Source organism: Acanthochromis polyacanthus, chromosome 22 (assembly GCF_021347895.1).
Source record: "Acanthochromis polyacanthus isolate Apoly-LR-REF ecotype Palm Island chromosome 22, KAUST_Apoly_ChrSc, whole genome shotgun sequence".
Taxonomy (NCBI): domain Eukaryota; kingdom Metazoa; phylum Chordata; class Actinopteri; family Pomacentridae; genus Acanthochromis; species Acanthochromis polyacanthus.
The window spans coordinates 28,361,787-28,388,966 of NC_067134.1; the positions used below are offsets into that span (position 1 = coordinate 28,361,787).

The window sequence follows — 27,180 nt, forward strand, 5'->3', positions numbered from 1 at the left end:
GTAGCTAGCCTCTGTTTTAATGGTGGTGAACTGGTCATTTTTCAACCTGGGATGCACTTCTTTCCCTCATTTATCATATTATTCATCCAATAAACTTCCAGAGTTTTGTCCTCCCCCCCCCCATCTAAACTGTAAATCTGCTCTGAACTGAAAGTCCATCCTGGAGGAAGGATCACGGCTGCTCTGAGGTTTCCTCCAGTTTTTCCTCTCTGAGGGTTTTCTTCACCCCAAGAGACAGAAAGAGAGAGCGAGGCAGGATGGTGTGAAGTCTGTTCTACATTTACATCATTACGTTTGAAGACATCAGGGAGAGAACATCAAACATGGTGAGTTGGTCTTCTTATTTTAGTCAGAATCAGGTTTTTATATGCGAGGAATGTGGCATTAAACACTGACAAAGAATTTAAAAGGGTGAAATAAACGTGTTCCACGTCCAAGAAATTATATTAAAAACAATATTTACAGTCTGCAGGGATTAAAGGTGAGACTTTAAGTTCTGTTTTTATTGGTGTGGATGTCAGATTATCAGTGCTGTGAAGCATCTGGGTTAGAGGAAAAACATCTGGTAAGGAGACGTTCACTGTGACCTGAAGCTCAGCAGCAGTGACATCTGCTGGTTTTAGAGCTATCAGTTCATGTTTCATCTCATCTCTGTGCATTAAAAAGCTGTTAAATGGAGTTTCTGTAAGCTGCACAGGATTTTACAGCATTTTACGTCCCAAAGATGAGAGCTTTTCTGTTCTCCCCGATAACGACGGTATTTGTTGAAGCCGGTAGTTTTAGTCGTGAGCTTCTCCATCTCTGTTAATGTTCGTGAACGTCACGCTGATGTTTTTCTCCAGGTTTTTCCGGCAGCTTCTACAGAATGTAGGCGAGTAAAAGGTCAGAAAGTTGACTTTAAATCTTCTCTGTGGGCGTATTTCAGATGTCTGCAGTCCGTTAAGGATTGATTGTTGATTCTGTCTGCAGTCTGTTTCAGTTAAATCTGAGAGGAGATAAACAGTGAATTTTAACACGCGTGTTATTCTGTCAGTGTGGGCGTTCACCAGCTCCAACAGTTTGGGGAGGGTTCGGGTTAGTCTATATTTATCTAAACATTTAGACAAACAGATCTTTGGCATTTCAAAGAGTCAGATCTGTTGACAAAAAGTCCTAAAAACTAAACTTTAAATAAACTCCCAGTAAATTCTCCATGCAGACGCCGTTGCTTAAATATCCTCACAGAAGTTTATTCTAAGAGAATGAATACTTTTATACTTAGAATGTCATAAATCACACAATTCATTTTGTTGATCATGTATTTTACATTTTCCAGACCCCAGAAGCCAGTTTATGTATGACTGTTTATATTTAATGTTTGACTGTTTAAACTGAACAGAAGAGTCAGTAAATCTAAACTCATGGATGTACTTTGAGCTGTTAAATGCTTGTTGAACTGAACTAGAACATGGCTGAACAGATAAACGTCTGTTCTTCTGCAGTATGGGTTCATCAACAGCTGCCTCCAGTCTCTAGTGAGAGAGAGGTTTGGTGAGGAGATCTGGGACAAACTCAGGTTTGCTCTTATTCACGTCTAACTGTAATTAACTAACTGTTGTTAAAGATTAGGATTACAGTCGTGTAAACACCACAAAGATTTCTTCAGGATCATTGTTTTTCTGAAGTTCTCTGCCAGGAGTCCAGGATTCCTTCATGACGTATACGGTCTATGATGATGTTCTCACCATCAGCCTGGTGCAGGAGGTCTGCTCACTGCTGGGTAAGATCCAGTTTCTAGATGTGACTTTAATCAACCTAACTGCAGAAACAGGATTATAAAATGAGTTGTGAACACCAGAACTCTCTGAGTTTGGGTCTATAGTAATGGGTCCTGCAGACTATAGACTGTATCAGGGTTCCACATGGAACCAGAAAAACATCACGGTATGACTTCTAAAAGATGGAAAGGATGCATCCATCCTTCTAGACCTCCTGATTAGTGCAGTTCAGAGTCAGCACTAATCAGGAGGTCTAGAAGGAGTCATAGTTCCACTAATCAGGAGGTCTAGAAGGAGTCATAGTTCCACTAATCAGGAGGTCTAGAAGGAGTCATAGTTCCACTAATCAGGAGGTCTAGGAGGAGTCATAGTTCCACTGATCAGGAGGTCTAGAAGGAGTCAGTTCCACTGATCAGGAGGTCTAGAAGGAGTCAAAGTACCACTAATCAGGAGGTCTAGAAGGAGTCATAGTACCACTAATCAGGAGGTCTAGAAGGAGTCAGTTCCACTGATCAGGAGGTCTAGAAGGAGTCATAGTTCCACTGATCAGGAGGTCTAGAAGGAGTCATAATTCCACTAATCAGGAGGTCTAGAAGGAGTCAGTTCCACTGATCAGGAGGTCTAGAAGGAGTCATAGTTCCACTAATCAGGAGGTCTAGAAGGAGTCAGTTCCACTGATCAGGAGGTCTAGAAGGAGTCATAGTACCACTAATCAGGAGGTCTAGAAGGAGTCAGTTCCACTGATCAGGAGGTCTAGAAGGAGTCATAGTTCCACTGATCGGGAGGTCTAGAAGGAGTCATAGTTCCACTGATCAGGAGGTCTAGAAGGAGTCAGTTCCACTGATCAGGAGGTCTAGAAGGAGTCAAAGTACCACTAATCAGGAGGTCTAGAAGGAGTCAGTTCCACTGATCAGGAGGTCTAGAAGGAGTCATAGTCCCACTAATCAGGAGGTCTAGAAGGAGTCATAGTACCACTAATCAGGAGGTCTAGAAGGAGTCAGTTCCACTGATCAGGAGGTCTAGAAGGAGTCATAGTTCCACTGATCAGGAGGTCTAGAAGGAGTCATAGTTCCACTAATCAGGAGGTCTAGAAGGAGTCAGTTCCACTGATCAGGAGGTCTAGAAGGAGTCATAGTTCCACTAATCAGGAGGTCTAGGAGTCATAGTTCCACTGATCAGGAGGTCTAGAAGGAGTCAAAGTAGCACTAATCAGAGCTCCACGTGTTTTCTTTCTCTGAAAAGCAGATGGAGCTTCAGACACATCAACTACAAATGGAAATCTGACAGCTTATAAAGTCATCCTCTGCAGAAGGCATCCAAGAAAAAAAAAAAACACATTCCTTGTTCTTCAGTATAAAACTGTAAAATTAAACTCTGCTAAAAATAAATAAATAATAAAAAAGAAGTGTGATGAATGTTAGGAGGACATTCTTAGGTCATATTAGACCAAGACAGATTTGTTGGGCTCAGATGGAGTCCAGGTGTTTGGTGAGAACCTGACCAGGACCACCACATTGAATTCATGGTCCTGACAGTAAAGAACAGAGGAGGGAGTGCGATAAATATGGATTGAATGAGTGCAACCGTCGTGGAGATGACATTTATAGATGGTACCATGGCTTTTATGCTCCATGTTTTCTGACTATGAGGACAGAAAATATTGTTCAGTTGCATTTAGGTTAGGGTTAAAACCATTGATATAATGGTTGCCAATTTTTTGTATAAACCTCATTTATTGGTGAAAAGGTTGTCAAAAATGTCCCTAAAATGATTTACAGGTAACCTATTTAAACTCGCATATCATCATACTTGGAGAAGAAAAAAGCAGTTCAATGTAAATTCTCTGTAATTTCATTCCTCTGTATAACAGCAGCAGAAATATCTGGAGGATCACGGTGTAGTATTCCTGCCTAAATGGTTTCTACAACAGCTAATCATGGGTTAGGGTTAGCCAGCCTTGTTGATCATATCTGAGGTAAATCAGTAGATTTTAACCACTGGGTCCCTTTTAACCAGAACAGGAATTGTTTATCCAGAGGATGTCCACATGGTACAGGTCTTCCCTAAGGTCTGATTATCTCCACTCTACAGACTGCTGGGAATGAGCGCTAATTGAATATTTGCTGCTGTAAGAAGACAAACAGGTGGAGTGGGAGGTCTGATTATGTGACAACTAGTGGAGTCTGGGACAAGCTGCACAAACAAAACAATATCTGTCAAGAACTGTTTGTTCAGGAGTGAATTCTAAGACCTTCCCAGTGGTCTGAAGCTGGGAACCATCTATAACTGACCGCTGACAGGTGGACAACGAGGCCAGACATGAAATAATTAAATATGGATTTAATGTGTTTATAATCCAACATTACGTGACACGTTTCTATTCATGTTCTGATGTTGTAGGAATCTCTGCTGATGTGTTTCTGAAGCTTTTTGGAGAACATTTCTTTAACTTCTGTAAGGAAGCGGGTTATGACACCATGCTGAGGACACTGGGAGGAAATCTCATTGAATTCATTGGAAATCTGGACGCTCTCCATAGTTACCTGGCTCTGTCCTATCAGGTAGGACACCTCATCCCTGAAATAAACTATCCTTCTTTAGCAAACACTTTAGTGTTTTATTTTTGACACAGATATTCCCTCTTTATCTCAGCAAACTACTCCAGTCCACCATCTGTTTAACCAGCAGCTCTTTATCGTTTTTATTCTTTATCTGAATCAAACCTCCTGTTTTCAAGGAAATGAATGCACCGTCTTTTCGAGTGGAGACGACAGAGGACGGGGAGATGCTGCTTCACTACTACTCTGACCGGAGGGGCCTGTTCTACATCGTACCTGGTAAAAGCTGACAGACTGATTTTTTTCTAAAGCTTTGTCTGGACTTCAGCTAACAAGTTGTAAATATTACTACAGCTGGGCTCAAAAACTGTAACAAAACAGGGAGACTGTGTGGTAAATAAAATGGATTTATTTGAACTAAATCAACCCAAACTGAAGCCATAAAGCAGAGAGCTGGGTGGAGAATGAGGGAGGTTTTATCAGCTGAGCCTCTGGATCAATCAGCTGATGAGCCTCCCTCACCTCTGGACACAAAAGACAGAGACACCTGGTGGACAGGTGGAGGAGTTAGCATGCTAACCCTGCTAACAGTATTCATAAAGCACTGAGCTGAATTCATCTCAGTTCTTCCTGGAGGTGAAGGAACAACCCAGCATCTCCTTCCTGCTGCTGGAGAAGAACTTTAAGAGACAGATCAGAGACCAGAGGACTACTCAGATCTAATAAACACTATTTTACAGCCCAGCTTCTCTGGAACAGGCATCAGACACCACGTTTTCTGAGCCTTAAATGTGCAGCAGAAGGACTGTAGAACTAACCCAGGCTTCTACTGCCAACCCTGGTTCAACATTCTGCTCAGTCTGAACACTTGACTCCTTCATGGGACTGATGTTGGTGGAACATGTGAAAGCAGAGTAGCATGGAAGACCGAGCTTCTCCTTAACGCTGTGGAAACACCACAGGTCAGACACCTGATGCACACCTGGAAAGTTAAGTTTATCTAACCAGGAGCTACAGGACTAGAAGCTGGTCCCCACATCCAGACAGACTTTACCCGAAAATAAACTCAACCCAAACCGTCCTTAAAGTCCCAAACTGAAGTCATAAAGCAGCTTCTGTCAGAGAGCTGGATGGAGAATGAGGGAGGTTTTATCAGCTGAGCCTCTGGATCCCAGGTGTGGATCAATCAGCTGATGACCCTCCCTCCCTCAGCTCAGCACACCTGGTGGACAGGTGGAGGGTGGTCATAATGAGGACTCATCAGAATGGTATAATTTGATTAGCAGTAATTATAAAAGACAAACTGAAGACCCTGATGTTCAGACACCCTTTTAGTCATACATGTCCATGCAGTGAAGACATTCTGATCTAATGTTCCTCCTGAGAAACTCTAGGGAGAAACGTTTGGATTCTGGAGGTCATCATGCTGGAATTCTCCTGTTTTCCAAACATCTAGACTGGCTGTCTTTGGTCTACTAGTACTCTGGTGTATCTACAGACATTCATGTTGCATCTATCAAGTTAATCTCCCCAACACCGTTTACAGACATTCAGCTCCACATCACCACACTCCCACCTCTGCTCTTCACTGTCAGGACTGTTCATTGATTCACTGTGGTCCTGGCCAGGTTCACACCAAACCTGCTGGACTCCATCTGAGCTGAACACGTTTATCTTGGTCTCATCTGACAAACGACGTCAGAAGTTTTAGAACACCCCAGTGTTTCCAGTCTTTACTGTAAATTCTGCATGATAACGTCGCTGTTCTCTGAAATGAAAGACCAATTAAAAAACACTACTTTCTGTAGTACTTCCTGTTCTAATAATGTTCTGGAGGCTTCCACGGTGGGTTCCAGCTCTACTTTCTGCAGACAGAGGGGGTTGGAAGGAATCTAGAAAAGATAACTTCAACTTTCAAGGCTTCATCTACCTCCATTACTGCAGAACAGCTTTAAGTTGTTAACCCATTTCTGTTCCCTGAAAAAGGCCTTTTTGTGTAACTCTGAAATGTTCATTATTGTTCAGTTCTGGGTAACCGGACCTTTATTAACCTCTGGAAGTTCACTGCTTACCTTTGGACCATTTCAAGATATTCACTGAACAAAACTGTAGTGTTCTAAAACTTCTGACCAGCAGTATACGTGCTCAGTTTTGTTCAGGAACTGCACGTGTATGCATTTTATTTGCACTACTTTGGAGCCTTTGTTTCCAACAGAGTGGTCCTAAAGTCTTTGTTTATAATTGCTGATAGGAGGTAGTACCCATCTGTTCAACTTAGAAATAATGAAGTATTGACAGGCTGTGTGATTTTGAGTCATTTACTAAATGACGTTGAACATTGGTATACTAGCTGCTGGTATGAACTGTATGCTGACCCCAAACCCACAACTAAATAAGCACAACACTGCAAACTGTAGCCTCAGTTTGAACCTCATATGTAGCCTGTTAGCATTAGCAAAGCTGACGAAAAAACAAGATTTAATTTTTTCTCTTCATTTTTCCCCTAACTGTCACTTGAAGGTTGTTTTAAGTGCATAATTTCAGAAACGTTCATCAGAATAACTGAATACGATTGTTGCTCGATGACTTCTTTAATTGTTTTTTATTTGAATATTCATATTTAAGCTGACCACACACTGATGTCTCACTACTTCCTTGTGTCTGTTTTACCGTCTTCCAGGAATCATGGAGGCGGTTGCCAGAGAGTTCTTCGACAGTAATGTGAGCATGGAGGTGTTGAACCAGTGTGAAGAAGATGAGCGCACTGGGAAGAAGGAGCACGTTGTATTTCTTGTCAAACAAACCAGCAAGACCAGCGACCGGGAGAAGACCAGTGGACCAGTAGTGGGTGTCGGTGGATGTCCAGTAAGTTCATAAATCAAACCATCAAACGGTTTCTGTTCTACAAGTCTGGATCCTGTTTCCTCCACCGGTGTTTAACCACCCCCTCATACAGTCTGTTTTGCTGTTTTTTTGTTGCATTATTATTGTCTGTGTGTGTTTTTTTGTCCCAGTTTGATTTTTCTCAGGAGGAATTCTACAGGAAACTGAGAGTCAGGACTTCATCCCTGTCGGGGAAAAGGAGAGGCTGGAAGCTGATCAGAGCTGTGGTTCTCTCACAGAGAGGTCAGAGGTTCTACATAAGAAGATCAGCTTTATCAGGAAACAGTTCCAGAACTTCACCTAAAACCATGCAGGAGTGCTGGTAATAATATTAGATCACATCCTTCCATCAGCAGGTAGAAGTTCATCTACGGTAGCTTCAGTCTGACTGGAAGTCTTTTTCTCATTTAAATTCATTCTAATTTTTCACATCCATGCAGGTTGAACATGTTCTTGTCTTTCTCTGCATGTTGTTCGGCTCGTCTATTTTAGAACTTTTTGAAGTTGAGCTCCACTGTGGAGAATGAAGACCAAGCTTCCTGCTGACCCTCACTTCGTTTGTCTTTTTGATTTCTGCTGATTTCTCCACAGTAATAAGCGTTGGTCAGTTATCCTAAACCTCCCAGAGTCTCTAGCAGAGGAACTGTGGGTGTTATAAATACAATATATAAAATTTAGCAATTTCCTCTAACTTCTATATCTCATCTACCACATTTTCTTAAACAAACCCTCAAGGAAGTTTGTCGATAGTTTAACTTTCCAAATACTTTTTTGGGGCCATGCTGCATCCACTTCTTCAGCAGAAAAAAGATCAGACTTTTCTTCAGATGAACACTGCAGTGTAGAACAGTAATTAAACCAGGAAAAAAGTCTGCTGGAGAACAGATGCTGGAACACAACCAAAAGGAAGCACTGCTGGAGATGTCTACATTCTGTTCCTTAACTACCATTTCACAGAATGTTTTTCAGCTGTGTCCTTAATTTACTTCAGACATCCTCCAGAGAACCTTCACTCCATGCTACCCAGAAAAACTGTGGATGGAAGAGCGATGTTTCTGCAATGCTTTTCCTTTCCACGTCATCTTTGATGCAGATGTAAGGCTTTATGTCCTTCAGCAGATCAGAAGAATGTGGGAGTTTGTTGTTTTTAATTCACTGGCACATTTTAAATATGGAAACTCTTAATGTGTTCCAGCCACCTGAATGTCTTCCTCAGTTTCTATCTATCCTATTAGCTGAAGGTAAAGCAGACAGGAGTGAACATCCAGAAGTTTGTTCCAGGTCTGAAGGCTCCAGGGGCCAAACTGGACCAGTTCTTCTCCATTCTCCACCCACAGGTCAGACATAGAGACAGACGTAGGTAGAATCCATTCAAATACACCAGCAGAGGAAAACGCAGGAGTGATGTAGAGCAGAACCACAGCTACTGCAGTTTATATATAAGAGATGTATTCTGTAGGACCTTGACCTTACTAATATTATATATATATATATATATATACACACACACCTTAGTACTAGTGATATGAGAGCACCAACGAGTCTTTAACCAAGTGTCCCGCAACTTTTGCATAAACAAAAAGAAGAATTGTCCTTATTTCCTGTTCCTTAATAGATCCAACATAAACATGCATAGAAACAACCTGACGCTGTGAGTAGCTTCACAAAAGATGGAGAAACTAAAGAAGACTGTCATGTAATTCTCTGAACAACTTCACAGCTCCAACTCAGTGTAGAGCCTCTTCCTGTCTTTTAGGACAACAGAAGTGAACTCAGTGGGAGACTAGGACACCAGTAGACCAGTATCTGGGTGCATCCACTGATATTCATTGCAGCATTTCTAAACGTCATCTATCCAACACTTTTAATACTCATGCGGCCCCATCCAGTCACGGCTCCATCCAGTCACAGCCCCATCCAGTCACAGCTCCATCCAGTCACAGCTCCATTCATCCAGTCACAGCCCCATCCAGTCACAGCCCCATCCAGTCACAGCCCCATCCAGTCACAGCCCCATCCAGTCACAGCCCCATCCAGTCACAGCTCCATCCAGTCACAGCTCCATTCATCCAGTCACGGCCCCATCCAGTCACAGCCCCATCCAGTCACAGCCCCATCCAGTCACAGCTCCATTCATCCAGTCACGGCCCCATCCAGTCACAGCTCCATCCAGTCACAGCCCCATCCAGTCACAGCTCCATTCATCCAGTCACAGCCCCATCCAGTCACAGCTCCATTCATCCAGTCACGGCCCCATCCAGTCACAGCTCCATCCAGTCACAGCCCCATCCAGTCACAGCTCCATTCATCCAGTCACAGCCCCATCCAGTCACAGCTCCATTCATCCAGTCACGGCCCCATCCAGTCACAGCCCCATCCAGTCACAGCTCCATTCATCCAGTCACGGCCCCATCCAGTCACAGCCCCATCCAGTCACAGCTCCATTCATCCAGTCACGGCCCCATCCAGTCACAGCTCCATCCAGTCACAGCTCCATCCAGTCACAGCCCCATCCAGTCACAGCCCCATCCAGTCACGGCTCCATCCAGTCACAGCCCCATCCAGTCACAGCTCCATTCATCCAGTCACAGCCCCATCCAGTCACGGCTCCATCCAGTCACAGCCCCATCCAGTCACAGCCCCATCCAGTCACAGCTCCATCCAGTCACAGCTCCATCCAGTCACAGCTCCATTCATCCAGTCACAGCCCCATCCAGTCACGGCTCCATCCAGTCACAGCTCCATTCATCCAGTCACGGCCCCATCCAGTCACAGCCCCATCCAGTCACAGCTCCATCCAGTCACAGCTCCATCCAGTCACAGCTCCATTCATCCAGTCACAGCCCCATCCAGTCACGGCTCCATCCAGTCACAGCTCCATTCATCCAGTCACGGCCCCATCCAGTCACAGCCCCATCCAGTCACAGCTCCATCCAGTCACAGCTCCATCCAGTCACAGCCCCATCCAGTCACAGCTCCATCCAGTCACAGCTCCATCCAGTCACAGCTCCATTCATCCAGTCACAGCCCCATCCAGTCACGGCTCCATCCAGTCACAGCTCCATTCATCCAGTCACGGCTCCATCCAGTCACAGCTCCATTCATCCAGTCACGGCTCCATCCAGTCACAGCCCCATCCAGTCACAGCTCCATCCAGTCACAGCTCCATCCAGTCACAGCTCCATCCAGTCACAGCCCCATCCAGTCACGGCCCCATCCAGTCACAGCCCCATCCAGTCACGGCTCCATCCAGTCACAGCTCCATTCATCCAGTCACGGCCCCATCCAGTCACGGCCCCATCCAGTCACAGCCCCATCCAGTCACAGCTCCATTCATCCAGTCACAGCCCCATCCAGTCACAGCTCCATTCATCCAGTCACGGCCCCATCCAGTCACGGCCCCATCCAGTCACAGCCCCATCCAGTCACAGCTCCATTCATCCAGTCACAGCCCCATCCAGTCACAGCTCCATTCATCCAGTCACGGCCCCATCCAGTCACAGCTCCATCCAGTCACAGCCCCATCCAGTCACAGCCCCATCCAGTCACAGCTCCATCCAGTCACAGCTCCATTCATCCAGTCACGGCCCCATCCAGTCACAGCTCCATCCAGTCACAGCTCCATCCAGTCACAGCCCCATCCAGTCACAGCCCCATCCAGTCACGGCTCCATCCAGTCACAGCCCCATCCAGTCACAGCTCCATTCATCCAGTCACAGCCCCATCCAGTCACGGCTCCATCCAGTCACAGCCCCATCCAGTCACAGCCCCATCCAGTCACAGCTCCATCCAGTCACAGCTCCATCCAGTCACAGCTCCATTCATCCAGTCACAGCCCCATCCAGTCACGGCTCCATCCAGTCACAGCTCCATTCATCCAGTCACGGCCCCATCCAGTCACAGCCCCATCCAGTCACAGCTCCATTCATCCAGTCACAGCCCCATCCAGTCACGGCTCCATCCAGTCACAGCCCCATCCAGTCACAGCCCCATCCAGTCACAGCTCCATCCAGTCACAGCTCCATCCAGTCACAGCTCCATTCATCCAGTCACAGCCCCATCCAGTCACGGCTCCATCCAGTCACAGCTCCATTCATCCAGTCACGGCCCCATCCAGTCACAGCCCCATCCAGTCACAGCTCCATCCAGTCACAGCTCCATCCAGTCACAGCCCCATCCAGTCACAGCTCCATCCAGTCACAGCTCCATCCAGTCACAGCTCCATTCATCCAGTCACGGCCCCATCCAGTCACAGTCCCATCCAGTCACAGTCCCATCCAGTCACAGCCCCATCCAGTCACGGCTCCATCCAGTCACAGCCCCATCCAGTCACAGCTCCATTCATCCAGTCACAGCCCCATCCAGTCACGGCTCCATCCAGTCACAGCCCCATCCAGTCACAGCCCCATCCAGTCACAGCTCCATCCAGTCACAGCTCCATCCAGTCACAGCTCCATTCATCCAGTCACAGCCCCATCCAGTCACGGCTCCATCCAGTCACAGCTCCATTCATCCAGTCACGGCCCCATCCAGTCACAGCCCCATCCAGTCACGGCTCCATCCAGTCACAGCCCCATCCAGTCACAGCCCCATCCAGTCACAGCTCCATCCAGTCACAGCTCCATCCAGTCACAGCTCCATCCAGTCACAGCTCCATTCATCCAGTCACAGCCCCATCCAGTCACGGCTCCATCCAGTCACAGCTCCATTCATCCAGTCACGGCCCCATCCAGTCACAGCCCCATCCAGTCACAGCTCCATCCAGTCACAGCTCCATCCAGTCACAGCCCCATCCAGTCACAGCTCCATCCAGTCACAGCTCCATCCAGTCACAGCTCCATTCATCCAGTCACGGCCCCATCCAGTCACAGTCCCATCCAGTCACAGTCCCATCCAGTCACAGCCCCATCCAGTCACGGCTCCATCCAGTCACAGCCCCATCCAGTCACAGCTCCATTCATCCAGTCACAGCCCCATCCAGTCACGGCTCCATCCAGTCACAGCCCCATCCAGTCACAGCCCCATCCAGTCACAGCTCCATCCAGTCACAGCTCCATCCAGTCACAGCTCCATTCATCCAGTCACAGCCCCATCCAGTCACGGCTCCATCCAGTCACAGCTCCATTCATCCAGTCACGGCCCCATCCAGTCACAGCCCCATCCAGTCACAGCTCCATCCAGTCACAGCTCCATCCAGTCACAGCCCCATCCAGTCACAGCTCCATCCAGTCACAGCTCCATCCAGTCACAGCTCCATTCATCCAGTCACAGCCCCATCCAGTCACGGCTCCATCCAGTCACAGCTCCATTCATCCAGTCACGGCTCCATCCAGTCACAGCTCCATTCATCCAGTCACGGCTCCATCCAGTCACAGCCCCATCCAGTCACAGCTCCATCCAGTCACAGCTCCATCCAGTCACAGCTCCATCCAGTCACAGCCCCATCCAGTCACAGCCCCATCCAGTCACGGCCCCATCCAGTCACGGCCCCATCCAGTCACAGCCCCATCCAGTCACGGCTCCATCCAGTCACAGCTCCATTCATCCAGTCACGGCCCCATCCAGTCACGGCCCCATCCAGTCACGGCCCCATCCAGTCACGGCCCCATCCAGTCACGGCCCCATCCAGTCACAGCCCCATCCAGTCACAGCTCCACCTCCATGCATTCACTGTTTCAGTCCTGGTCAGGTTCACACCAAACAACTGGACTCCATCAGAGACAAACTCATTTATCTTGGTCCCAACAAACTGACAAATCTGCTCCCAGTGAATCACCAGGCTTCTGTTCATGTTCTAATGAAAGGTTTCATTTTACAGTTGTTGTTTTTTCCTTTGGTTGACATCCATTGGTTGGCATTATACACTGTTCTTCACACAATCTTTGATTTCCACTGATAAATGTCCACTTAGTCTTCTTTAGGACGCTGTAGGTCTGATTAGTGGATCCTCCTGATTCTTTCACTGATTTTAGGAAGGAGAACCATCTCAGCTGACCTTCCTGGTTTCTTTTCCATCTTTAAGAAATCTCACAATCAGATTTTTTGTAGTTCTGACATTCTTTTTCTTTACAATGAGCCGTGATGCAGATTTACAGATGGACACAACCAACAGGTCCAAACCTGAGAAGGGTCTGGTGTTCCTAACCAATGTCTTTTAATAACCTGCTTGTGGTTTATTCAAATAAATATTCTGCACTGTGACACAGATGGCATCACATGTGTGGAGTTTTTAAAATTCTTCAGCTGAGACGGTTCTCCTTCCTAAAGCTATGGGTCAGGAACACTAAACCTCTGCTGCATGGCCTCTACCTGTCCTCCAGGTGACTTTGACCATTGAAAGCATCAGGAAATTCATCAACAGTCAGTTTGTGTTGAAGAGCTCCAGCGACAGACAGACGCTCAAACTGAGAGGTGGGTTCTAATGAACAGCATCACCTTTCAGAAACACGAACTCCACTGTGAGGCTCAATATGAAAAGAAGTGAACTAAGAACATCAGCTTTATCTTAGTAAAAACACTTTTTGAGAGAGGTCATGTTTAGAAAAAAAATAACAAAATATAAATAATTAAATAACCTCATGATTGCGGAATTTTTCAAAAACACTTGTGTGAATGAGCAAATTACCTGCAGGATCTGTCTGTGAGGAGGTCGAGCCTTAGGAGGTCCTCAGAACTGAAGAGCTACTTGTTAAAATATCTTCTGAATCAAACCAAAACTTCCACTTGGTGACAGAGGAGCTCATTGACTTTATGTGTAGGTGATTAAATAAAAGTAGAAAAATGAGCAAAGCTGTGGAGAGGAAGGTCAGGAACCAAGAAAAAGATCTGAAATGAGTTCTGTTTTTAACTCGCCCGTGTTCCATTTACCTGCAGGTCAGATGCTGTGGATGGAGTCTCTTGGCTGTATGTTGTATCTCTGTTCTCCAAAGCTCAGAAGCCTCCAGGAGCTTCAGGATGTCGGCCTTCACCTGGCTGACCTCGCTCAGCACGACGTCACCAGAGACCTGGTTCTTCTCAACCAGCAACGTCTGGCTGAGATGGAGCTCACCAACCAGCTGGAGAGGAAGAAGGTAGAGCAGCTTTTAGTTTATTTAGATCTCCAATCGATTCTGGTACCAAAATATCAGATATACTATACACCCCCCTGCTGAGTGTCAGTTCAGTAAATCTGTCAGGAAGCCAACATCTAAAACCTTCTACCAGCCTGCTTTAGTTTGGAGTTATTTTACCTGGAACTCACATTTTAATGCATTTGTGTGTCACCGTGGTGTGGAAACAGCACACAGTCAGGGAGAGGAATAGCCTAGCCACGCTAGACCCATGTTTCTGACGGCACAAGGGTCTAGGGAAGCTCGACAGGGAGGGAGGCGGGCTAAAAGGCTGTCTATCAAATCCCTCTGCAGCAATTGGGTAGGTATACAACCAATCAACGCAACGACTAGGCTGACGTAGTTCCGAGGTTCCGAGAGCACCGGCGAATTGTGGCTAAGTCCCATTAGCTTCCCAACCAGCGGAGCCAACTGGTATATTAAGGATTTGCCATATCCCGTCGGCATAAGTCCAAATACGTCTTTCTTCTCAATGAAACACTTCAGTGCCGTCCTTTGTTTATCTTTCAAGTTGAATTTTAGCTTCAAATCTTTAAGGGCTGTGGCCAAAGCCGAGTCCAAAGATAACTGTTTATTGTTTCCGGTTGTTTCTGTCAGAATCGTCACGCCTCTGTCGTCACTTAGTAACGCCCGCCTTCTGACTCTACACTTCATGGTGATTGGTCCGGCCAGTTTTAGGAGAATCCAGCCTCGAGCCTTATGGAGGGTAACTAGACCCACCCTGGCAGAGAATTAAATTCGTTGCTGTGGGTTGTCTAGCGCGGCTAGGCTAGGAGAGGAAAGGTGTTCAGGTAGAAATCCTGCAGCCAGCAGACATGAGATGTTCTGTCAGGACTTTCACTTCCATCAACCTCTATCATAGGCTGCTTCTTCTGACTAAAGACTCTCATGGTGAAGTTTAACTCGTGCACTGCTGCTGCCTTTCTATGGATACAATTACAACAATTAAAATAAAGCAGGAAATTGACCACCCACTGCATAGAAAAGATGTAGTTCTAAGTCCAATAAACCTGTATTCTGTCAAACAGCCAGCACGGGGCGACTGCTCCGGCTCAGTCTATTGGAAAGTAACTCGACTTTTCCCTTGATTTATTACCTGAATAAACATTTTCCTGATGAGTTTATGCCCTCATCCACTGCTGTTAAGCCTCCTTGACTATAGCATGATGTTCATTTACTTAATTAAGGTCCCATCTGGAGTAAAACAGAGGATAACGCAGGGTATGTTTCAAGGCGGGGCTACCTTGTGATTTACAGGTCTCTACTGTCAGACAAACCTAACACTTGATCATTACTGCTGGTTTAAAATGATATGGCCAAATTTCAAACTAAAGGCTTCAAAATGATAAATGTGGGTGACGTCACGACATCTACGCCACATTTGCTGTTTATTCAGCTCCTACATTCATCCAAAGAGGTCATCCTGAACCTGACTGTCTACAGATGGCTGCCATATTGAGCCTGATTATACACCGACGCAGACGTGCACACCTACAGGAACTAAAATGCGTCGTTGTTTTCATACTGCTCTTCTTGGCTGTGGAAGTCTACAGAGTATACATATGGTACAGGCTGTATGTACATTTTCAGCACAAACACTTTAACGATGAGCGTTCACACTACTGCCTGTTTACTGTAGTCGGACTGTCCACGTAGACATAAATTATGCAGAAGTGTCCGTGTAGAGATGATGAAATCTACGTCCGTTCCACCCTCAGAGCCTTATGGACTCAGCAGAACACCAATAAGTCACAACATCTCAGCTTTTCTGGAGGCACTGTGCTGACATTTTACCCTGCTGGAGGCTCCTCATTGGTTCCACTTGTTGCAGAATTTTCCCCAATAAAATATTCATAAATACAGCTTTGTGCAGTGGATGCATTAATACGCTGCAGCCTAACCCTAACCCTGACCGAACTGAAATGAAAATGAAGCCCAAGCACAGCAGAAAGAGGAAAAAAAAAAGTGGTTATACAACACAAAAGGTCAAATACATACAAGAAAACACAACCAGAGAAACATACCCAGAGGAAGTCAGACATCTCTAACGATAAATCTACATGTCAGCCTGAAGTCTGACTACATTTAAGTAAGAAGGAAATATTTGCAAAAAACTGACTTCTAAAATAAAATAACTTGTCTGAATAGCATTTTTAAAGAAAATGAGTTATCTACAAACATTTATTAATCATAGCAGGGACTATAAGGAAAAGCGTGTCATTTGTCAAACTAGAATAACCCATAAAACAACTTTAATGAAAAGTTTGGGTGAAAAATTAATCTTCAAAATACAAAGACATGATAAAGGATTAGAAGTGAGACTAATTCTCTGAAGCTAGTGCACGTCTGCATTGGTGTATAAGAAGCTGTGTATAGATGGAGGGATGGATGGATGGATGACTGGATGGATGATGGGTGGATGATGATGGATGGATGGACGAATGGACGGAGGGATGTATAGATGGACAGATGTATGGATAGATGGACGGATGTATAGATGGATGGATGGTTCACTCCAAGGTCTTCTGTATGAGTGTAGGAAGAACTGAGGATCTTGTCGCAGCACCTGGAGGCTGAGAAACAGAAGACGGAGACTCTTCTGTATGCCATGCTTCCACGCCACATCGCTAATCAGCTTAAAGACGGGAAGCGAGTCGAAGCAGGTCTGTCTGTTTACTAACCCAGCTGTCTGCATGTGTCTGTTGATCTGTCACAGTGTAGATTCAGTCATCATGGTAATCCTTTGTGCTCCAGTTAAAAGCTACTGAACGTCTCTTTCTGGTTCTGGATGTTTCACTTCTCATCCAAGAGTCTTCCTCCCTTCTACCCATCAATGACCCAAGACATTAAACCTGTAGCTCTCCTAACTGGACCTTCATTAAGTCAGAAACAAGTCTGAGAAACTTTCAAATACACATCCTTTAGAGCCCAGCAACACTCTGAGACACAAGAATATATATGTCGGGGAGACTAAACAACTCAAGGAAGCCAAACTGGAACAATCGTCCGTAAGATTTGACGGAGTCTATGACACCTCAGCAGTCATTCATAACACAGTCCTGACATCTATTCTAGATAGTTTCACAAGCTTTCACTCATGAGTGGTTAATGTGGCACAGTCATGTGATCTGGGGGTGGAAAACAGACCTCAGACTCCCCACCAGTCAGACAGAACTGATAAAGACTCTGGGATGAGATGGATAAAGTCTCCAAGAACAAAAACCAAACAGAGTCTACTGAAAGTTACTTCAAGTGTGTCTTTTCCAGGGGAGTTTGAGGTCTGCACTATCTTGTTCAGTGATGTGGTGACCTTCACTAACATCTGTGCTGCCTGTGAGCCCATCCACATCGTTCACATGCTCAACTCCATGTACTCCAAGTTTGACAGACTCACCAACATACATGACATCTACAAGGTACTGTCATTTCTCAGCTCCACTACAGGTTTGCTGTACTGAGCTCCACATTCACAATCTAAAAACCCTGTTCAGATTTATAAATGATCATGACTGACCAGTGAAGCAGTTAAACCTGAGGCTCAGTGGTATTTCTACTAAATATGGATCTACATTAAACGTTCTTTTTGAATCTGAAACATCTCAGATCCATTAGTGACACATCCAAGTGAATTTAAGATTTGATGAACTTGTCATCAGATCTAGTGAAACCTGAAGCAGTTATGGTGGTTTAGAGATGAACAGCAGGTGTATTTGCATATCTGCTTCAGTGTTTAGTTCAGTCAGATGCTGTATATAGTAGATGGTCAGGATCTTTGTACATTTGTATTTTTCATTGTTCAGTCTAATCCTGTCTGAATGTCCTCGTGGTAAACGGTTTAAAGGTTGAGACTATCGGTGATGCCTACATGGTGGTTGGTGGCGTTCCAGTCCCCACAGAGACTCATGCTCACAGAGTGGCCAACTTCGCTCTGGGGATGAGGATCGCTGCCAGAGAAGTCACCAACCCCGTAACAGGAAAACCCATACAGGTCAGGACTCACCAACCACTGATGATAAGACCTGGAGAAGGATTATCTTCTAGGACTAGGCAAACATCATGACTGCTGCTTCTGGTTGGAGATGCCAGGTTGTGTTCTGTGTAATAGTTTATAGTTAACAAGTAGGAAGTCAGTGAAAGGAAGCAGTCTGCCGGGAAATCTAAAATCAGAAGTCAGGTTCCTCCACTACTGTTTCCCAGTATTACTTTTATTTGACTCTGTCCACCCTCTGAGGTGAATCTGGTAATATTTCGACCACTATTGTGTTCATTTAGCTCACATCTACGTGCTGTGTTTCAGATCAGAGTTGGTCTTCACACCGGCCCTGTGTTAGCCGGGGTGGTGGGCCAGAAGATGCCTCGCTACTGCCTGTTTGGAGACACCGTCAACACCGCCTCCAGGATGGAGAGTCACGGACTCCCTGACCACATTCACCTGAGCTCCTCCACGTACAGGTGAGTGTCTAAAGCCCAGACAGCTGCTGAGTTTGTACTAGTTTAAATCTCTCTTATTATTATTATCTACGGTAGATGAAGGTTAGTAGCAGTAATCTGAAATGGACAGATTTTGCCATAACAGGAACTGTTGTGAAAGGCTGAGCAGGAATGGGTTAGGGTTTGTGGGTTTTACCTTGCAGCTGGTGGTGCTGGAGTTTATGACGTGATATGAATCCAGACAAATGTTCCAGCAAAAGGGTTCTTTAAAAGTATTGCTTATTCCAAGTTATTCCAAAGTTTATTTATTGTTCATGTGACCTAATTGCTTATCATATTCAACTTTCAGTGACTCTCCCAGCTCCTTGTAGCTCCACTGCAGGCATCACAGTCCACTGAGATGAATGTCCACATCCTAAAAATTCACAGTTTTCAGTTTCCAAAATGACATTAAGGTAGTCTGTGATCGGTCTGTGGTCCATATTCAATGAATTCTGCTTAAAAAGCAGCAGTCATGATGTTTGCCTATAAATTCAAACAGAAATCTAACCGGCATTAAGTGGTGATCATCTATGAGGTATCCTAAAAATGATTAGGAGGGCATGAATTAAAGCAGATAAGATTTAGTGATGCCATGTGGTGTAACTGATGCTCCATCTGTCTTTGAGCAGCTTTAGTGTAAATAATGTTATGGAGATCACTGAGATTTCCTGCTTCAGACTCAGCTGCGGCTCATTAAACTCACTAAATCCCTCTGTTTGCTCAGGAAGCTGCTGCTCTGGTACAAATCATTCTGCTGAAGTAAGGAAGGTATTCTCTAGTCATCCTAACTCTCTGTTCACCACCTGATCCCATGTTCAGAGAGCTAAAGGATGCAGGGTTCCACATTGAGGAGCGAGGGCAGGTGGAGGTGAAGGGGAAAGGCCAGATGAACACCTACTTCCTGCTGGGGAACCCGCTGCTGTCGGAAAACGGCATCATGGGAATAGAGGACGGAGGGAACCGACTTTACAGGGAGGAGCTTCATGGTCAGAGCAGTAAAGGTAACAAAAATAATATATAATAGTGTAAAAATCACTGTTAAAGCTGCCCGGACAGCACGGTGTAACCCCCGTCTGAGCACAGGGATGAACAGGACGGCTGAGCATTTCTACAATACAACCACTCAAAAAACACATCTCAACAGCAGAACCGGCTCTGATTTTAAAATAAATATGTTCCCTTACAATAAACAGAATCCCACAGAAGAAGATAAATTGTGACTTACTTCTATAGTCTGATGAACGATTATGACCAATGAACACAATGAAAATCCCACAGAAACATCAGCTTTAACAAGCAAACGTATAGTTTATGATTCTCTAGAGGACTCTCTGTGTGTCCAGAAATAAATACTGATTTATACCAGCCTGTGGTATTCCTTAATAATGAAATAACTTTACACAGCAGTGTGTGGTTTATCTCCTAATGAAGATGGCAGAAATAGTTCTGGGTCCAGTTATTATTATTTCATGTTTTTATCAACATCTTTTGTGGCCTTCATCCCACAATGTAATGAGGAATGATTAATTCACTTCATTAATCTACATATTTATAATGCTGCTTCAAGAAAGAAATGGAGAATTTAATAAGAGATGCAATCTGTTTTCTTAAAGGGTGATCAACACACAATTATATCAGTTTAGTTAGGGATGCTGTTGAATACAGAGAGCTTATTTCTTCTTTTCTTGGACTTCTACAACATTTTTATTCACTTATTATTCAGGAAAATCTATTTGAGAGCCTGATTTCTTTGTTTTTCATTCTGCTTTGCATAAAAAACTACTCAGACTGTTTATCTGCACTCAGACATTCAGATCTTTGGTAGATGTTTGCTTTTTCACATCTTCCTGGAAAAGGTCCGAAATCAACAGAAACCAGATCTCCTCGAGTTTAACCTCCAGACCTTCTTCTATCTGCTCCACTTGTTTTCTTGTAGGACTTTTGGTTCCAAAACATCTCCCAGTGTTTGTTCTTTTTAGCCTAACAGCTCCACATAATAGCTGCTCCTCATCGCCTCGCTGGAGTAGAAAATGAGGTCAGGCAGGTTTATAACGGCCTCCCTGATGGGCGGTTTGTGTTTAACGGGGTTCAGCAGATCACACATCATAATTACAAAGAACGGATTCCCAAACAACCCGACCAATTAAGTCTGGAGACAGAAAACACTTAGCTGAGGTCCTCATGCTGCCAGTGATCTGCTGAACCCCGTTAAACACTAATTATGGGATGTATAAGAAGCAAAGTGAGCGTATCAGTGAGGAGGCGGTGAGGATTTCGTTGGTCAACACCTTATCAGACATTCTGATGGTCGGGGATTGTTCCACACAGATCTACAGCAGAAGTTTGAAACAGGAAGAGATGTTCCAACCTGAAGCTCAGGACGTTTTACTGCAGAAACAGGAGATCTAATGCAGATCTACAGCCAAGCAGAGGCTAACAGAGAGAAGGCAGGGTTTGGAGGGAAAACACTGCAAAATATGAATGTAGTCAAGAAAAATGTCACAACCAGGAAATAAAATAACTCCATACGGGTGGACTACGGGGCCATAGATGAACTTGTGGGTTGTTTGTTAAACATCATGTCTCCCTCTGGTGATGTGTTCCCTAAAGATAATTAACCTGCAGTTTTTATTACTCAGATGTTCCACTTTTTTCTGAGTTTCAAACAGGATCAAATGATTCCAAATAAAACCAACAGTTTTCACAGAACACACTGTGTTTTTTACATGACTAACGCTTCATTCCTCACTCTGAAACTATCCCTCTCTCCCAGTGATGAGCTCCTCAAACTCTCTAAATCAGGTATGCTGGTGTGTTACCATGGCAACAGGCATCAGTGGTCCAGCAGCATAAACGGCTCATTAACAGCTTTATGCAGGGATGTTGGTGCTAGCTGGTCCACAACACGATGTCATAAATGTAGACTAAAGAAACAGCAGGTAGAGTAACCTGTCCTCAGGGAAGCCTAGGGAACCAGTACACCCAGTGTGAGAACCAGTACACCCACTGTGGGAACCAGTACACCCACTGTGGGAACCATTACACCCACTGTGGGAACCAGTACACCCACTGTGGGAACCATTACACCCACTGTGGGAACCAGTACGCCCACTGTGGGAACCATTACACCCACTGTGGGAACCAGTACATCCACTGTGGGAACCAGTACACCCACTGTGGGAACCATTACACCCACTGTGGGAACCAGTACACTCAGTGTGGGAACCAGTACACCCACTGTGGGAACCATTACACCCACTGTGGGAACCATTACACCCACTGTGGGAACCATTACGCCCACTGTGGGAACCATTACACCCACTGTGGGAACCATTACGCCCACTGTGGGAACCAGTACACTCAGTGTGGGAACCAGTACACCCACTGTGGGAACCATTACACCCACTGTGGGAACCAGTACATCCACTGTGGGAACCAGTACACTCAGTGTGGGAACCAGTACACCCACTGTGGGAACCAGTACATCCACTGTGGGAACCAGTACATCCACTGTGGGAACCAGTACACCCACTGTGGGAACCAGTACACCCACTGTGGGAACCAGTACACTCAGTGTGGGAACCAGTACACCCACTGTGGGAACCATTACGCCCACTGTGGGAACCATTACGCCCACTGTGGGAACCATTACACCCACTGTGGGAACCATTACGCCCACTGTGGGAACCAGTACACTCAGTGTGGGAACCAGTACACCCACTGTGGGAACCAGTACATCCACTGTGGGAACCAGTACACTCAGTGTGGGAACCAGTACACCCACTGTGGGAACCATTACGCCCACTGTGGGAACCATTACGCCCACTGTGGGAACCATTACACCCACTGTGGGAACCATTACGCCCACTGTGGGAACCAGTACACCCACTGTGGGAACCAGTACATCCACTGTGGGAACCAGTACACTCAGTGTGGGAACCAGTACACCCACTGTGGGAACCATTACGCCCACAGTGGGAACCAGTACACTCAGTGTGGGAACCAGTACACCCACTGTGGGAACCATTACACCCACTGTGGGAACCATTACGCCCACTGTGGGAACCAGTACACCCACTGTGGGAACCAGTACACCCACTGTGGGAACCAGTACACTCAGTGTGGGAACCAGTACACCCACTGTGGGAACCAGTACACCCACTGTGGGAACCAGTACACCCACTGTGGGAACCATTACGCCCACTGTGGGAACCAGTACACCCAGTGTGGGAACCAGTACACCCACTGTGGTAACCAGTACACCCACTGTGGGAACCAGTACACCCACTGTGGGAACCATTACGCCCACTGTGGGAACCAGTACACCCACTGTGGGAACCATTACATCCACTGTGGTAACCAGTACACCCACTGTGGGAACCAGTACACCCACTGTGGTAACCAGTACATCCACTGTGGTAACCAGTACACCCACTGTGGGAACCAGTACACCCACTGTGGAAAACCAGTACATCCACTGTGGGAACCAGTACATCCACTGTGGGAACCAGTACGCCCACTGTGGGAACCAGTACGCCCACTGTGGGAACCAGTACGCCCACTGTGGGAACCATTACGCCCACTGTGGGAACCAGTACACCCACTGTGGGAACCAGTACACCCACTGTGGAAAACCAGTACATCCACTGTGGGAACCAGTACACCCACTGTGGGAACCAGTACATCCACTGTGGGAACCAGTACACCCAGTGTGGGAACCAGTACACCCACTGTGGGAACCAGTACACCCACTGTGGGAACCATTACGCCCACTGTGGGAACCAGTACACCCACTGTGGGAACCAGTACACTCAGTGTGGGAACCAGTACACCCAGTGTGGGAACCAGTACACCCACTGTGGGAACCAGTACACCCACTGTGGGAACCAGTACACCCACTGTGGGAACCAGTACACCCACTGTGGAAAACCAGTACATCCACTGTGGGAACCAGTGGAACATCGGTGGTCATGGTCTCAGTGAAATGATGCCTTTGTTGTTTCTGCCGAGTAAAAACAAAAAGTTCTGTTCACCTACGTGACTCTTTGCTGCTCTTAACTGATAACTCTGATGTCCTTATTTAACATCAGTGATCTGTTTTTAGAAGAAGCACTGAAGCTGAACTCGTTGTGCTACAGACTTTATCTGCAGTACTTTGGTTCATTAAACATCAAACCTTCAATGTGTTTTGCTTTCAGAGCCTGATCTGAAACCTGATGCTGAGTGCAGAGGCTCATCTATCGCCCCGGACAACTCTGGCTCAGATGGAATCACCCCGTTTTCCTGGGATATCACCCCCCCATACGACACCAATGAGAGCAGCTACAACAAACAGACACACAATAACAGCAAACTCTGTGTCTTACTTTAACTGCTGCTGCTGTAGGACTCTGCTCCTCCAACAACACAGAGAAAAGAGACAGACTAGTTTTAGTTCTAAATGTGACTACATCTGTAGGGTTTACTATGGAACTAAAGGCAGTTAGCAGCACAAACAGCAGCTCTGTAGGTTCATCTGTCAGATCAGAGCTGTAATTCAGAAACACATGATGACTAAATGGAACATGTGCAGACCGAAGAGGTAAAATAACCTTTAATTATGTCCACTTACCAAAGCTGCATCATTCTGAGTAATTAACCTCAAACACAGAGAGATGACACCAACCCATAATCCATCTGTCTATCTGTCTCCCCATTAGTTGGATACAGATCTGAGAACAGTTTATCTTAGTTTTAGGGTTAAAACTAAACAGTTTATCTTAGTTTTAGGGTTAAAACTAAACAGTTTATCTTAGTTTTAGGGTTAAAACTAAACAGCTTATCTTAGTTTTACAGTGGCACGCAGGTAAGTCCAGCTCAGTGGGGCGAGCAGACGGCCAAGACAAGAAGAACTTCTGCAGATGAGAAGTTTACTTGAGCTTTACAAGGATGTTAACATCTACCCTCAACATGAATAAAGAGTTAAACGAGTTTGTCCAGCAGTCCCTCTGATGCAGTCAGGGATCAGATTAACAACAACAGCTCAGACTGTTGGACATGCAGACGCTGCTTCCATCCTTTCATTAAAACTAATGCAGCCTCTCTGACTGCAGTCCAGCGACACCAGAGCTCAGTAACAGTGGACAGACTGGGAGGGCTGTCTGAACGGAATGAAGATGATGTCTGCATCCACACACTTGGAACGTCTCGATAAAAAACACGGTTCAGTCTGAAACCATCAGATCTCTGGAGCTTTGTCCTTTTTCCAGCTGCAGCCAAACAGATTTTACTGTGACGGAGATAAAAACACGGATGTTTCTAAACTGATGTGAATTCACTGAGCTTAATTAACGTAATCTATTCTCCATCATCTGATCTTTATAATAACTGTACCCATGCTGGAGTCTGTACCTGCATTCCTTTAGGTTATTACACCCCCATGTGGCTGACTGGACTACATACAGCAGAACTACACCAGAAATAAACCACTGCTTACATTCAGATAATCATCTTTAAACGTGTCTTATTTTAATATAACTAACTCCAGTCTACACAGAGAGCTGCTGAACATCAGCTTTTCTTCAGAGCTTCTTCCATTTCACAGTCAGAATAGTTGTTGTGAAACAGACTTTTCACGGTAAAGCTGCTGACAGAGAGCATTCTGCTTTATTAGTGGCTGCTTTTAGAAATGACTTCAACGCCATAAAAGCACATGAGTAATGCGAGTGTGTGCACACACAGATAGGAGCACACACCGAGACTCTCTTCACTGTAGTGGGTTGTGTAAGAAGATAATGGCTGATCCAAAATCAGTCCACTCCAGCCCATAATGACACACTGTTAGTGTCAGAGATGAGGTAGAGTTCTTATGTAAGCTGTTGGATCAAACACACACAAACACATGTTCATCCTGCTTTATAAATACAGAAACTAGTCAGATTTATGCTGTGTTTGTCTGAATATAATCTGTAATTAATAAAGTACTGAGATAATAATATACAGTAGTGAAGGGCTGTGGATCTGAATAACAAAACAACAAACTGGCAGCAAACACCATGAAAACACTATTTTCTGATTTTCTGTATTTAAATGTGATCTTTCATCTCACTTACAACCAGAGAAAGGCTAATGTGGTGAAGTTACAGATTTAATACATCCCTGTTTATTGACTCATTGTTGATGACGATGAGGAGACTAATTGCGTTTCTAAATTGTCCCTGGTGTCTGTTCTCCGTGGAGCCCCTGGTTGTTGTTCTGATACTGACTCAACTTTATAGGAGGAAGTTTGAAAAAACAGCCTCAGGCTTTACGGGGTTAAACTCACAACACACAAACTGTAACACAAACACACCATTTAAAATTAGATATGAAGCTTTAACTAAAAACTAAATGAAACAGTCCTGGTGTTGGATTTAATGACTTCCAGGAAATGCTTGCACAATATTCAGGAGGAACGTCAGACGTCGTTGAGATTAGTTTTACGTCGATGACTGAAAGCCCAGAGGAAGGACTTTAATGAGATATTATTCACTGTTTGAGCTGATAGACAGACAGACAGACAGACAGACAGACAGACAGATAGATAGATAGATAGACAGATAGATAGATAGATAGATAGATCTTTATGTTGGTTTCTCTAGGATGAACTGTTCCTGATCTGATAGTCTGACTCAGAGGACTGAAGGTTTAAACCTGTCATCTGCTTCACTTCTTTCTCCTTCACTTCCATTTAAAATCCCCTTCAGTAACCTCCCACGCTGAACATTTAAAGTTTTCGTTTGTCCAGTAGGCAGCCCTACTGGTTTCTATCCATTTTAATTCAGATTCAGATTCTGAATTAAACGTCAGTGTCAACGTCAGTTCTCTCCTCATCTTTGATTGGTTGAAAGAACTACTACATACTACTATAAAGTGTTTTTTGTCACCTATGGATGAATGATAATGACGTGTTGTCAGACTATTCTGTAAAGCAGAATGGTCTGACAACACAGATCAGAGATCTGATGACTCAGTTTTGGTATTTGTCTCTAAGATTTGGTTTCTTTTTGCAAGGTTTGTTCCTTTAATGTGATGTGGTCATAAAGTCTCTCCTTCTTTGTGCAGTTACTCAGTGTAGATGTAAAATCTCAACTGTAAAACCTCTTAAATAGCTTCATCAGTTTAGCTTACTAAATCTAAATACATGCGTTCTGCTCATTTCTAGTTTTTTTTCACTTAAAATGTCAACATTTTTGTTTTCAGATCGCATTAAAATTTTAAACATGACTTCTTAGAATGATGCGTTCATTAAATAAACACATCTCTCTCTTATAAATGTATTTTACTGCTCTTTTATGTCATGGCCAGGGGACTACAGATGAAAACTAGCCTCCTGGCTAATTCTGGCTTTTTTAACCATGTGTGATCATGTGTTTTATGAAA

At 45.0% G+C, this 27,180-nt stretch overlaps 1 protein-coding gene across 1 annotated transcript; it reads left to right on the forward strand.

Annotated features, from left to right (window-relative positions):
* Positions 1 to 135: 135 nt before the first annotated feature.
* On the forward strand, positions 136 to 27,180 carry gucy1b2 (guanylate cyclase 1, soluble, beta 2). Its single transcript, XM_051943355.1, has 17 exons — positions 136 to 326; positions 1,482 to 1,555; positions 1,665 to 1,759; positions 4,158 to 4,318; positions 4,495 to 4,594; positions 6,996 to 7,180; positions 7,330 to 7,441; positions 8,190 to 8,293; positions 8,434 to 8,535; positions 13,519 to 13,609; positions 14,072 to 14,268; positions 16,847 to 16,970; positions 17,575 to 17,723; positions 18,149 to 18,295; positions 18,605 to 18,759; positions 19,600 to 19,781; positions 23,979 to 27,180. Exons 1-17 carry the CDS (start codon positions 324 to 326, stop codon positions 24,149 to 24,151), a joined length of 2,154 nt encoding a protein of 717 aa, XP_051799315.1. The 5' UTR covers positions 136 to 323; the 3' UTR covers positions 24,152 to 27,180.

Coding starts and splice junctions, on each gene's coding strand:
- gucy1b2 (XM_051943355.1), top strand. Junction 4,319..4,494: donor ACCTGGCTCTGTCCTATCAG/GTAGGACACCTC, acceptor CCTGTTTTCAAG/GAAATGAATGCACCGTCTTT. Junction 18,296..18,604: donor TAACAGGAAAACCCATACAG/GTCAGGACTCAC, acceptor GCTGTGTTTCAG/ATCAGAGTTGGTCTTCACAC.